The 14,484-nt window shown below is 48.8% G+C and overlaps 1 protein-coding gene across 2 annotated transcripts in view; it reads left to right on the top strand.

Annotated features, from left to right (window-relative positions):
- Positions 1 to 3,982: 3,982 nt before the first annotated feature.
- Positions 3,983 to 14,484, top strand: part of Ap2a1 (adaptor related protein complex 2 subunit alpha 1) — a 29,102-nt gene continuing 18,600 nt past the window's right edge. For both annotated transcript variants that reach the window (XM_032893704.1, XM_032893705.1), the window contains exon 1: positions 3,983 to 4,184. In XM_032893704.1, the coding sequence (XP_032749595.1) occupies positions 4,118 to 4,184 (67 nt within the window). In that variant the 5' untranslated portion in view covers positions 3,983 to 4,117. The remainder of the gene's footprint in view (positions 4,185 to 14,484) is intronic.

The raw sequence follows: 14,484 nt of genomic DNA on the forward strand, positions 1-14,484 counted from the left end.
CCGAGCACAAGGAGGTGAAGAGATTGACCAATTGCTAGTAGGAAATGTATTAGAGCCTCAAATTTGTATGAAAACCACCATGCTAACAGTAAAAAGGTTTAAAGAAAAAAAATGTATATCACTTAGCAACAAGCCAAGGAAATGATAAGAAAATGTCCTACTTGATTTTTGTATAACTGAACTCCATCACCTGCTGGAAGTAACCCTAGGGTATCAAAAGGAATGAAACCTGGCAGATGGCTGAATTTTTCAGAATTTGGAAAACCAAAGTTTGTGTTAACTGCAGAATGGCATGTTTTGCTTTGAGGATGCAGATTTGTTTATATCTCCACAGGAATTGAAAAGTGGTGGATACCAACTAAACTGACAAAGACTTGAACTAAAGCAGGAGAGGGTTCCTGAAAACCTCGGCCACTGCTCTGAAAAGCACTCATTTAATTCAAAATGTCTCTGTTTACAAAGTTACCTGTTACACATAGCCTATTTCATAGATTAAAACAGAAAGGGAGAAATGTAGTGAGAATTTTGGAACATTGATTTCTTTAAAAAACACAGAAATATAAGAATATTTTTTGTTTTAATCCCAGGTGTGGATTATGGGGTTGCTTCAGATTGTCCACAGCAGCTGACTATGATTTGCCTCATGCTGTTTCTGTGAATGCAAGATGTATGGAATTCTGGGGACTTTTCACAGGGTATATAAATGCTACGGTCCTGAGAGGTGGTGGTGTGGGTGGGTGGGTGGTTGGTGGTGGTGGTGGTGTGGGGTTTTGGGGGGTTGGTGGTGGGGGTGGGGGTGTGGTGGTGGTGGTGTGGGTGGGGGGTGGTTGTTGTTGTTGTTGTTGGTGGTGGTGGTGGTGTGGGGTTTTGAGTGGTTGGTGGTGGTGGTGGCGGTGTGGTGGTGGTGGTGTGGGTGGTGGGTGGTTGTTGTTGTTGGTGGTGGTGGTGGTGGTGTGGGGTTTTGAGTGGTTGGTGGTGGTAGTTGTTGTTAGTCATTGTTTGTTAAGCAGTCCTGCACAAAGAAGAAATATGATGAAGTTAGATATCCTGGAGGTGAAGATCCCCCAAGGAACTTGACGCCCCCTCTCCAATCCCTGACTTTATTTAGGAATCTCTTTCCTTCCCTCTCTATCCTTTTCTCTTATCTTGTGGGCAGAAAAGTGGTGGAGAAGAGTAGAAGAAAGAAGAACCTACAGATTAGCCAAAGACAGCTGTACCCTAGTGGAAGGAGCTGCGATAATCGTAAGGATAAGATTCCGACCTTGGAAGATACAAGGTACATGGGGTCTCTTTCACAGGGATGTATTCTAGCCACTCACAGATACAGCTCAAGATGCTGGGGAGACTCAGGTAGCGGTGGCTCCTAATACAGGACCACCAGGTTTTCTGACTACACCCAGGTAGCCAGAAACCATTCCTTTCCTTTTGTTGAAGAAAACGGGTCTGGTTTCTCCAAAGCTTCCACTAAGCTGTGTTTCCCACAGATGACACTGTGGGTTTGGCAGAAGGCAGTCTGAATTCCTCCCCAATATTGCTGCATTTAGGAAAGTCTTTACTCTGGACTCAAAAAAAAAACTTTGAGGGCTGGAGAGACGGTGGCTCGGTGGTTAAGAGCACTGGGTCTTGGGTTCAATTCCCAGCAACCACATGGTGGCTCACAACCGTCTGTAATGAGATCTGATGCCCTCTTCTGGTGTGACTGACAACTACAGTATACTTATGTACATAAGTCTTTTTTTTTTTTTTTCTTTTTTCTTTTTTTTTTTTCGGAGCTGGGGACCGAACCCAGGGCCTTGCAAGCGCTCTACCACTGAGCTAAATCCTCAACCCCTAAAATAAGTCTTTAAAAAAGAAAAAAAAAAAAACCAAAATCCTGTGACCTGGGCATAGTGGCATACACCATTAATCCTAATACTATGGAGTCAGAGGTGAGAGGGTCTCTGTGATTCCAGGCCAGTCTGGTGTACATAGTGTGTCTCTGTCTGAAAATAAGCAATCTAAGAACAACAGTCACACAAACAGTCTGGACATGTGGGGGAACACTGAGGTTCCTGTCTACTTGTGAGGGACCTGGAATAAAAGGCCTTTCTTTTTACCTAGAACTCAGTAACTCCTCTTGTCCATACCATGCTGCATGAGCAGAGAATGGGAAGAGATGTTTTTCTAGGCTAAGTAGAGACAGGTTTTGTGTATATTCTTGCTATATTTTATGTCTCCTCTTCACATCCCTCCATGAACGATTAATTCAAACATCACTGGTAATCTGTATCCTTATGTATTTTATGGATGTCTCTAAACTCTCCAGGAAATAGACATCTGATTTTGTGATTTTTTTTTTCAGTGCTCAGGATTGAACCCAGCCTTTGGATGTATTAGGTAAGTATTCTTCCACTGAAGCAGGCCCCAGCCCCTCACTGGAGGATTCAAGGCAGAAACTTTATATCTGAGCCACACTCCAGCCCCTCACTGGGAGATTGTAGGCAGAGGCTCTACCTCTAAGTCACATGTACACCCAATCCCTCGCTGGGGGATTAAAGGTTAGTTACATCCTTAACCTTTTCTGTTTTTGACAGACACTTTCTATGTAGTTGTGGTTATCCTGGAACTCTCTACTTAGACCAGGCTGGCCTCAAACTCACAGAAAACTGCCTTTTTTTTTTTTTTTTTTTTTTGGAGCTGGGGACCAACCCAGGGCCTTGTGCTTACCAAAGGCAAGCGCTGTACCACTGAGCTAAATCCCCAACCCCAGAAAACTGCCTTCTATTGACAAGGACTCAGTGTTGCCCCCTTCCTAGGTCCCAGGTCATACCTTCTAGACCCATTCTGCGGGTGTCAAATTAGAAAAGACTGTCTGGGGTGCCATTTTGTTAATGGGGACAATAGACATGGACCCTTCCAAGTCCTTTTGCCCCAAATTTCTCAATAGCCGTGGGCATTGGCAGTCTGGGGGCTTTGCCTTCCCTGCAACCAGTGAACCAAAGAACCTAGGGAGTTGGAGGCCAAACAAACTGACCCAGTCCTCAGCTGTGGCTTTAACTGGCTTTTTCCTTGGGTGGTTCTCCAGAACTGAAGGAGAAGCAATTTTGATCTTATGACCATTGTCTTGGGTACTGGGATTTAGGGAGGAAAGAAGAGCAACCTATAATGAAGGATGTTTAAAAAACCAAAATCGTAATCCCACAATTTTCCATTTTTGAGCTGTGTAGTCTCGGGGAAGCCATTCGATCTCTTTTGACCTTAGTGTTTATGGTAACAAGCCTTGACTGGCAGTCCCTCCTCTCATGGATAATAGATTTCTAGAGAAGTCAAATTTCCAGGTGTTGTTTTTAGGGAAGGAAGAGGGAAGAGGCATGCTCCTGAAGCTGAGGCGCAGGCGTGGAGACGGACTGTGAAGAGGGAAGCGCCTGCGTAGTGGACACCTCACAGTCTACTGCCTCACCCAGCCCCTCTCTGCAGCAGGGAATTGCAGGCATCTCTCCACCTATCGCAGCTCAGCTGACTGACAGGCCTTCTTTCTCCTTCCTTCTCTACGGGTCGTCGCCTTTTTGCCCGCCCCCCCACAACCGCCCCTTCGAGGGCGGAAGTATGATGCTTCCGGCGAATCGCCAGAGCCTTGCGGAGTGCGATTTCCTCACCCATTGGTCTTCTTTTCCTGAAGTTCCGCCTCCGTCAGCCTCTTACATCCCTCCCTCCTGGCCAGGAGTGGATGGTCCATCCAATTAGCGTTGGTCTCGGCCGTTTAGGGGGCGGTTCCAGAGTGTGTCATTGAACTCCGCCTGTCTCTAGGGCAACGCCCCCTGCCTCCCTGCTCCGAACGGAAATAGCCCGGTACTGCACCAATCATCGCCATGTATCTTTACTATTCAGCCAATCAAAGAGAGAGGAGGGCGGGCATTCTATTGTGAGCGGCAGGGCTTTCAGCTAACAAGTGGAGTACGTTCCCGGATGACAATTCGTAGGGGCGGGTCTGAGGCGGGGCGTCGGCCTGCAGCCAGCCCGCCGCTAGCCCGCCCTCCCCCGGCCGGCTCCTCGGCGCCGTCTGGGGTCCTTTCCGCCCGGTGCTGCCAGCCAGCCCCGCGCCCGTTCGGCCAGGCCTGGAGCCGAGCCCTTCGCCATCATGCCGGCTGTATCCAAAGGCGATGGCATGCGTGGGCTTGCCGTGTTCATCTCCGACATCCGGAACTGTGAGCTCACGACCGGGGCCTGGGGGTCACGCGGGGACCGGGCGGAGGGAGCGGGGAAGCGCGGGGGTGTCCTCCCGAGAACGACCAGGGTGGCGCGGGCGGACGTGGCGGGAGGAGGTGGAGGGAGTAGGGCAACGGGTTAGGTAGGTCATTCAGTGCCATCCGGAGCCTAGATGGAGGAAATCAGGGATGCAGAGGAGGTGGGAGGCGGGCAACCACCTAGGGCCAGGGGCCAGAAGTTGGGGAACAGCCCAGGAACCAGAGATGATAAGATTGGGGCACAGCAGGAAGATTAAAGATAATAAAGTGGGAGGACAGCAGAGGGACTCGAGATGATAAATTGGGGGGAACAGCGGAGCGACTAGAGATGGAAGTGGGGGGAATCAGAGTAACCAGAGATGACGAAGTGGGGAGATACCAGAGGAATCAGAGATAGAAATGGGGTGACAGCAGAGGGACAGAGAAGATAAGGTGGGGGACAGCAGTGAGATCAGTGACAGAATTGGGAGAACTGCAGAAGAAGCAGAGAAGATAAGGTGGGAACAGCACCATAGGGCCCAGAGATGATAAGGTGAAGGCATGGAAGAGAAACTAGAGATGATAAGGTTAGGGAGACAGCAGAAGGACCAGGGATGAAGAGGTGGGGGACAGAAGACCAGAGGTGATGTATAAAAAGACTCTAGATGGACGAGTGCATAAAGACATGGAACATACCATGTGTGCTTGTGCAGGCCTTTAATCCCAGTACTCAGAGACACAGGCTGGCTGATCTCTGTGAGTTCAAGGCCAGCGTGGTCTACAAAGCGAGTTCCATGACAGCCTGGGTTACACAGGCTGGAAAAGCCAATGCCCCCCTGTTTCTACCCCCCCCCAAAAACCCAAAAACATGGAAGGCATTGAAGAGGCTATATACAAGAAAAAGAGGAAATATAGACATAAAGTCTTTGGGAAATCCAAGGTACCAGCATGTCCTGGGAAGGTATTACACGGTGAGTGTTTATGATGAAGGCAGACCCCTAGGAGGAGGCAAGGCATCTGAATACTGTGTGGGAAGGGATCTAGCAAGCTGGGCGTAGGGACCTTTGCACCCTGAGGAAGGGAACAGGGCAGCCCTGGACCCAAGCCTTCTTTGGCTTATCCCAGCAATCCGAGGGCCTTGATCCCTTCTAGGAAGGGTTATAAGACTGGGATGCCCTGGCTGCTGGTGAGCTCCAGGAAGCAGATGCTGGTGTCTGCAGCTGCCAGGAGCCTTCAGAGGGTCCATGCGTGGATGTGGTCAGCCAGAGCTGGCTTTGTGTATAGAACTCTATCACTGTGTGACCTTGAAGGAGGGACCTCACTTCTCAGTTTATTCATGTCAGGAGAGGCTGCTGATGGCTTCTTAATGAGGGGTGGCTGGGCTGATGTGGGGTGAGGCCCTAGGCCAGATCCTTAGTAGCTGCTGTTGTCATTGGCTAAGATCTAAAGAACGACTCCTCCACGCTGCTCAGGGGAGGATCTTGAGCTCAGTAGGTGTCAGCAAAAGGACAGTGGGAAGGTGTGTGCTCCCTTACATGAGAGATGCTTCGGACCCAGTGAGAGGAGGTGGAGCCAAGAAGGGCAGTAGACTTTGGCATGGGCACCTATTAAAAATGGCTGTGCTTTTTCTCTGTTAACTACTGGTGGGATGACCCTCTGTACCCCACTTAGCCTCTTTGGCTGACTCCATTTCTAATAGTATGTTGCTCACAGGGGTTTGATGGCTCATTTATACGATGAATTCTGTTCACCTCCTCCTATGTATCAGCCCCTGTTTGCAGTACTAGGCCTACAACCACATAGGATTCCTAGCCTCAGAGTTGGGACTGGTGTCCAGCAGTAAAGCACCTGCCCCGCATCTCTCTCTGAAGGACTGAGGCCACAGCTTGGTAGTAGAGCATCTGCCCAGCGTGAACAAGGTCCTGGGTTCCATCCCTAGCACCACAAAGACAAAACAAAACAAAAATCCATGTCGTTTGGGATGTCCATTCCTTAGGAGAGATAGAGTAAACAGAAGGGAGCACAGGATGTTTGCCAATGGCTGGTGCTGTGGGCCAAGTACATGTGAGCATCGGACTTGAGTGAGGACTGAGGAGAGTTGGAGGCTGAGGGACTCTGGGCACTGTAGCTTTTCTGTGGCTAAACTAAGAGCTGTAGGATGCTTTTGGGAAGAGGCAGGAAGTGGCTCGCTGGATTCCTTTAGAACCAGGCATGGTGGGGCTGACAGGAGGCTGGTGAGTTTCAGGTTGGCTTAAGCAAGACCGAGTGTCAAGTAGAAAGTCTCAACTGTTGAATGATTGCCCTGTCTGCTGTGAGAATAGACTTGAGAAGTTGGGATGGCAGGCGGTAACCAGAGCAAAGGGAGCACAGACCTAGGGCAAGTGTGAGAACTGGACTGCTCAGATGTGAGCAGAAACAAGGGGCTGGAGTTGCACATCGTCAGCGTAGCATTTGGAAGGCCACAGCGCCAGGATGGTGAGTATAAGGACAGTCTGGGCTCTATAGCAAGACTTGACTCAAAAAATAAAACAAAAAACAACAGAAGCCAACACTAAGGGGGCTGGAGAGGTGGCTCGGCAGTGAAAAATGTTTGGATCTTAGTACCCATGTCAGTTGGTTCACAACTGCGTATATAACTGTGGGATTTCACATCCTCTTATGGCCTCCAAGGGCATGTGCATGCATGTATTCAGACATACACTTAAATAATCCAAACAAGATAAAAGATTGGCCAGGTTTTAGGTCAGTTTTGAAGAATTGGCAAAGAAGAGAATTTGTGTTGGGGTTTGGGGAAGGAAGAGAAGATAGGTAGTTATCACACTGTGGACCCTAGAGAACGGACAGCGGAGGGTAAGGCACAAGTGCAGACCCTGGGGTGGTTTAGCAGCTGGCCTCTGCTGTGCACCTACCATTGCCCTGTCCTTGCCTTGGCAGCCATGTGTTGTGTGGCTGGTGTGTCTCAAGCCCTGTGACAGCACTGGGGCACAGTGACAAATAAGACAGAGGAGTGTGTTCTCCTGTGCAGCTGTGACCCTATGGAGAGATGGTACTTCAAGCAGATTACAGCTGTCCTCACAGATGCATTTCTGTGGGGACAGCTGTCTTTGTGGCTTGATGCAAGTCAGACAAGAAATGCAAACAGAACCATGACTAGAGTCTGTCATGCCAGCTTTTCCAGAGGCTGAGACAGGAGGACTTCAAGTTCACAGTCAGTCTGGGCCTGTCTACATATCTCAGGAGGTAGGGACACTTGCTGCCCAACTTGACATGGGTTCAATTCCTGGAATCACATGATGGAAGGAGAGAACTGACTTCTCCAGTTGTCCTCTGACTGCTACAAGCATACCATGGAATGTGCATCCACACATGCATACACATACATAATAAATGTATTAACAATTTTAAAAAGCCACTTTGTGTTATAGAGTGAGTTCAAAACCACCTCGAGCAACTTAAACTGAAAAGTGGGGGTTGAGCCAAGTGGTGGTGGTGGCGCGCACCTTTAATCACAGCGTTTGAGGCAGAGACAGGCAGATCTCTGAGTTTAAGGCCAGTCTTGTCTACAGAGCCAGTTCCAGGACCACACAGAAACCTGGTGGGGTCTGGAGAGATGGCTTAGCAGGTAAGTCCACTGGCTGCTTGTCCAAAAAACCTGGCTTCAATTCCCAGTACCAAATGATAGCTCACAGCCATCTGTAGCTCCTTTTCCAAGGGACACCATCTGGCCTCTGTAGGTACTGCACACACAGACATACGTGCAGGTAAAACACCCATACATATACCAGGTGTGTTAGCACATGCCTTTAGTTCCCAGCACTTGGATGGCAGAGGCAGGCAGACGTCTGTGAGTTTGAGACTGGCCAGGTCTACATAGTGAGTTCCAGTACAGCAAGGCTACATAAGGGAGACCCTGTCTCTAAAGAAAGGAAGAAAGGGGAAAAAAACAAAACAAAAAAAGAACAACAAAAAAATAAAAAACCAAAAAGCTAGTGCGTAGTTTAGAGGTAGAGTACTTTTCTAGAATGTTGACTCCTGGGTTCCATCTCCAAAGAGCCATGATGGACACTCACTCTTGTCATCACTGAAGCAGGACGACTTCCTCCTCCTCCTCTTCTACCCCCCTCCCCCATTTTCCTGAGACAGAGTTTCTCTGTGTAACTCTGGCCATCCTGGAACTCACTTTGTAGACTAGGCTGGTCTCAAACTCACTGAGATCTGCCAGGGAGGACAATTTTATGTTTGAAGTCAGCTAAGCAACACAGTGAGAACTTTTGCCTTAAAATAAACCAACAAACAATACTGACACGGGGCTGGCAAGGCGGCTCAGGGGGCCAAGGTGCTTGCTGCCAAGCCTGAGGACCTGAATTTGATCCTTGGGACCCACATGGTAGAAGGAGAGAACTGACTGTCACAGACTGTCCTCTGCCTGCCACACCTGTGCTTACACATGCATAATACACATAATCAATAAAAAAAGGGGGACGTAGATAGTACTTTCCCAAGTGAGAACAGCCAGAGCTAGGATTCTGTGTGGATGAAATGTTAGAAGAGGCTGGACCACAGAGGAAGCCAGAGAAGAGTGGAACTTTGAGGTCAGGGCTGGGAGGGAGTGGGGAGCTCATTGCTCAAGAGTCAGGCCTTTTGTGAAAGAGAATATTCTGGGATTAGATGCTGATGCTGATCACATAGTTCTGTGAACAAAGAATTAAGAAAGTTTAACAAAGCTCTTTGCTTGTTTTTTGCTTTTCAAGACAGGGTTTCTCTGTGCAGCCCTGGCTGCCCTGGAACTTGCTCTGTACACTAGACTGGTCTCGAACTCAGAGATTCGCCTGCCTTTGCCTCCTGAGTACTGAGATTAAAGGCCTGCATCACCACCTAGCCATAGTGTATAGCTTTTAACTGAGATGTTTATGTTGTTGTTTTGAGACAGGGTTTCTCTGTGTAGCCCCCCAGCTGTCCGGGAACTGGCTCTGTAGACCAGGCTGACCTTGAACTCACAGAGATCTGCCTACCTCTGCTTTCTGAGTGCTGGGATTAAAGGTGTGCGACTAACTTAAAAATTATAGTTGAAATACATTGACATTGTTATTTCAATTTATCTTCTTCTTTCATTCAGTTTTGAATACTCCATAAGCATCCTAGGGCAGATTATCAGATACTAAAAACTGCATGTACAGTCTGAAATACACTTACCTCACCACCTGCCTGCAGCCGCCCTCTGTAGGAGAAAATCACTGTGGACATCGCTTCGTGTAAATTTAACTCTTCTTGCTCTTTAACTGAAGTTTTTCTTCGCTTTTGGTTTTCTGAGATAGGGATTCATTTATTAATCAAAACTGGTCTTGAACTCATTATGTAGATAAGGATGACCTTTAACATCTGACCTGCCTGCCTCTACCTCCCAAGTACTGAGATGACAGGTTTGTGATTTATATCTTAGTCTTTATTTTAAACTAAGATACATGTGTAGCATTGTAAGCTCAGGGAGAGGTCTGTAGAGTTCTGCCTGGGCTCTGCTTCAAAGCACACACTGCAGCGGGAGGCAGAGGTATGGATGAGTCAAGCCGTGGGTGGTGCAAAGGTCCTGAGATCAGGGAGTTGTGGGTAGCAGTCAGGCTGCTGTTTGTCCTGAGAATAGGCAGGGGTGCAGGTAGAACTATAGGCAAGGAGAGAGTAGAGTCAGGTTTGGGAGGGAGGAAGCCCTCTGTCTGGGAGCCCCATGGTGCACAGAAAGCAGGCTGTGAGTAGGAAGCTCAGATTCTGGAGATTACAGCTAATGAGTCTGAGTGGTGTGAAGGCATGGTGCTCCCTCCCTGAGCAGGGAAGCCTTACCAGAGGGGAGCTGCAGGCTAAAGCCCTGTTCCCCTGGAGCAGATCCATGAAGAGGACCTTAGGGTTGGCATGCTAACTCCCTCTGCCCAAAGCTACTGCACAAAAGAAGCCCATCCTGCCCCACAGTAGACCTACTATGACAGTGAGCTGTGCCTCAGTCCTGGGGTCACCTTCAGTTCTGCCCTTGGGGGCCTCAGCAGGGGTTTGATGAAGGCCGAAGTGAGTGGATGAACAAATAGTCCAGTCCTTGCCCCCTACTAGTGCTGGGATTGAGAAGGAATATTGAAAGCCCAGTGTCATGGGGCAAGCCTGCTATCATAGCACTTGAGAAGTGGAGGTAAGGGGTCAGAAGTTAGAGGTCACCCTTTGCTAAAAGCGAGTTCAATGCAAGTGTGGGCTTTGGGACTCCCTGTCTCCAACAACACAAAGTTGGCTTGGAGAGACTTCTAGCTGTAAAGGCACCTGCTGTGCAATCCCGGTTCAATCTAGATTCCTCATAAATGTGAAGGAGAGAAGAGAAAACCGACATGTTCCCATGCGGTCACAACTGTCCTGATCCCAGTGCCTCATGGCACATGGCCATATTTTGGCCATGGAAGGATCAGGACAATTAGTCTCATGGCAAACCAGGGTCTGAAAGCAATGGCTGATGGGCTTTGGTTAGGGTCCACAGGTGTCAGGGTTTGGGCTTCTGCACTTTCTCTGTGAAGGCACAGGGTCCTCCAGGGCAGGGCCAGGTTGGCCCAGATTCCTTTGAGGGTAATTACAGACGCACCCTGATGCTGGTGCTTCTGTCACCGCTTACAGACATCGGCACCCCGCGTACCTCTGAGCTGGAAGCTTCATGCTGGAGTAGGCCTGCTGTGTGTCTGTGCAGCACATTTTCCTGAGTGCCTTTAGACTTCAGAGGAGGCCATCAGGGCCAAGATTATATATGGTGTGAGCAGTCATGTGGGTGCTGGGAATTGAACCCAGGTCTTCCAGAAGAGCAGTCAGTGCTTTTAACTGCTGGTTTCCCCAACCTCTCTTTTCTTTTTGCTATTTTAAATAAAAGATACACTCATGTCTGTTTTGTTTTGTTTTGTTTGAGGCAGGCTTGATCTATGCAGCACTGGCTGGTTATGTGCATGAAAGGTTTTCCTGCATGCCAACGTGTACAGAATGTGCATGTCTGGTGTCTGCAAAGGACAGAAGAACTTATTGCATCCCCTGGGACTGGAGCTCCAGTTGGTTGTGAGCTACCATGTGGGTTCTGGGAACCGAACCCGGACCCTCGGGGAAAACAGCAAATGTTCTTCACCACTGAGCCATCTCTCTAGCCCCTCTGAGTTCTTAATAGCAGAGTTTATCAGTTATGCCAAAGCCACTATCTGATAAGTATGGATGAGAGCCTAAAGAAAGACACACACTCACACAGAGAGATGACCCTCTGTATTGGCAAGGTTCAGATCTGTGAATTCAACCAGCTAAAGACCCAAAACGTTCTCCCTTCCCTGTATCTAGAGCAGAGGCTCTAACTCAGAAGTGGGGAGCTTGCTTAGCATCTCTCATTGTGGAGCTAGGACCGAGGCTCCGTGGTAGAGCCCCTGCTTAGAATCTCCAGTGAGGGGCTGAGGTGTAGTTCAGTGGTAGAGCCCCTGCCTAGAATCCATTTGAGGGGCTGGGGGCAGGCCTGGGTTTAGTTCCTTACAGAACACAAAAACACAAATACACCTATTACTTTACAGATCACTGAGTGGCTACATGGAAAAGTAGGTCAACATGTAAGAGCGTGTTCTTCATTCATGGGGATAGGAATTGGGATTGGTAACAGGGAGACTGCTGCAAAGGAAAGCAGATACATGGAGTATGTTTATGTATATATCTAAATGTACTCTTAAGTACACGTGTGACTATGCAGGCACACATGTGTTCCAGTGTGTGGAGGTCAGAGTGTTGGGCCCACTTGGGTTAGTGTGTGTGCATCACCATTGCATGCTGTGGGTCTGAACTCAAGTCCTCTTGCTTGTGCAGCGAGCAGCTCATCTAGTGAGCCCCGCGCGTCCTCTAGGAGCATTTTAGGGAATGTCTAAAGTATCCAGGAGTGTTGATGCCTGCCAGGCCAGGGCTCTGCCGCACAGCTGTTTCCTGCCTTCCTGGAGCTGGTTAGTTTGGTTGGTTGTCTGTGTGACCCAAGTTAGCCAGAGTTTGATCTTTTTGCTTTTTCCAGCTGCTCGACCCTAGTTGTGTGCCACTGCACTGGGCTGTCAGATGGCTCTTGTGATGTCAGGACTCACACAGGACCGGGAACAGAAGTGCCTACACTCTGGTGCTCACTTGGCACCACATTGGTCACCAGTATTCCCTGCCCCTGAGAGGGGCACTGTCCACCCTCTTAGGACCCTCAAGGGCAGCTCCCTGCCTGGCTCAGTTGTACCCCTGGGTGGTGATCTGACTCAAGCCTCCTGCTCCAGGCTGAGCCTTATTCACCTCTCCAGATCCTCCTCAAATGTCCCTTCTCTGGTGGTGCTCCACAGACCCTGTGGGCCCAGTTAGCCTTTCAGGTGTGGCTGAATTCCTGTCCACCCTTACCAGGTCAGGAGTTCCCAGGGCATGTGTGAGAAGTTCTGACCCACAGAACTTAGGAAACTAATTAGGAAATGACAGTGGTCAGGTGGTATTTGAGGCAACACAGGTCATACAGAGCTTGTGCTGAGGCCACGGGGTCCTGGGCCCAGAGCTCTCCATCTTTCCTGGGTCACAGGGTAGATTCCTGCCCTGCTGAAGGCCCTTCCTGCCAATTACTTGTTTACTTACTTAGTCTCATGTAGCCTGTGCTAGCCTCTAACTTGATATGTAGCATAGGATGGCCTTGAACTCATGTGATGTTCCTGCTTTTTTTTTTTTTTTTTTCTCGGAGCTGAGAACCGAACCCAGGGCCTTGAGCTTACTAGGCAAGTGCTCTACCACTGAGCTAAATCCCCAACCCCGATGTTCCTGCTTTTATACCACCTTCTCCTACTGCTAGGGTTACCAGTGTGTGCTACTACACCAAGCTTATGTAGTCCTGGGGATCAAAACCAGGTCTTTTGTGCATTCTAGGTAAGCACTCTACCAACTTAGCTAATCTCTGGACCTCTTTTCGATTAAAAAAAAAAAACTTTTAAGATTTTTATTGAGGTGCTGGAGAGATGGCTCAGTGGTTAAGAGCACTGACTGCTCTTCTGGAGGTCCTGAGTTCAAATCCCAGCAACCACATGGTGGCTCACAACCATCTGTAATGAGATCTGATGCCCTCTTGTGTGTCTGAGGACAGCTATGGCATACTTATATATAATAAATAAATAATTCTTTAAAAAAATATTTTTATTGAGTGTATATGTATGTATACATACATACTGCATGTATGTGTGTACATCACATGTGTGCCTTTTCCCTGCAGAGGCTGGAAGAGAGCATAGGATCCCTTGTTGCTGGAGTTATGGACCAGTGTGAACTGCCCTGTGGGTGAATGGAACCCAGCTCCTGTGTAATGCAGCAAGTGCTCGAACTGCTGAGCCATCGCTCCAGCCCTTTTCACTTTTAATTTTAATTTCCTTTTATTCTTTTGAGATAGGGTCTTACTAAGTTGTCCAGGCTGATCTTGAAGTCTAAATCCTCCTGCCCTAGCCCCCTGCAAAAGTGGGAAGACACCGACCGACCGGTCTGTGCTTCAGTCAGTAGAGTGCTTGTCTAGCATGCACAAAGCCCAGGGTCAGACCTCCAGCCCTGACTAACCTGGGCGCGGTGGGAATCTGGGCCCGGCCCTGGGGAATTGAAAGCAGGAGGATCACAAGTTCAAGGAGTCCTCAGATATGGAGCTAATTTGATCCTAGGTTGGTCTACATCTTTGGAGGATTCTTGGGATGGGCTTTCTCTGTGTAGACCAGGCTGTCCTGGAACTTATTCTCTAGACCAGGCTGGCCTCAAACTCTGAGATCTACTACTTGCCTCTGCTTCCAAAATGCTGGGATATGTGCCACCAATGTACAGCAAGACCCTGTTTAAAAAACTCACCAAAGTGGTAGTGGTGCATGCCTTTAATCCCAGCACTCCGAAGGCACAGGCATGTGGATCTCAGAGTTCAAGGCCAGCCTGGTCTACAGAGTGAGTTCCAGGACAGTCAGGGATACACAGAGAAACTGTGTCTCAGAGAAAGCAAAACCACAAACAAACACAACAAACAAACAAAAAACTAACCAAAGCCTGGGATGGCAGGCCAGCAGTCAGTGCTGTCCTGTGCTGTCCTGAGCTCTTCCTAGAGGAGGATCTGTCCAGGGCTGGACACAGACAGGCATGACAACTGCTAGTGGTGTGACTTGCTAGCTACATGTTTCTGAAGGAAAGAAGCAGTCCAGTTTATTTTATTTTCTCTGTGTGTGTGTTTGTACTCGTGTGTGCATGCACATGTGGGTACGCATGTCAAGGCCAG

This window comes from Rattus rattus, chromosome 2 (assembly GCF_011064425.1).
Source record: "Rattus rattus isolate New Zealand chromosome 2, Rrattus_CSIRO_v1, whole genome shotgun sequence".
Classification (NCBI taxonomy): domain Eukaryota; kingdom Metazoa; phylum Chordata; class Mammalia; order Rodentia; family Muridae; genus Rattus; species Rattus rattus.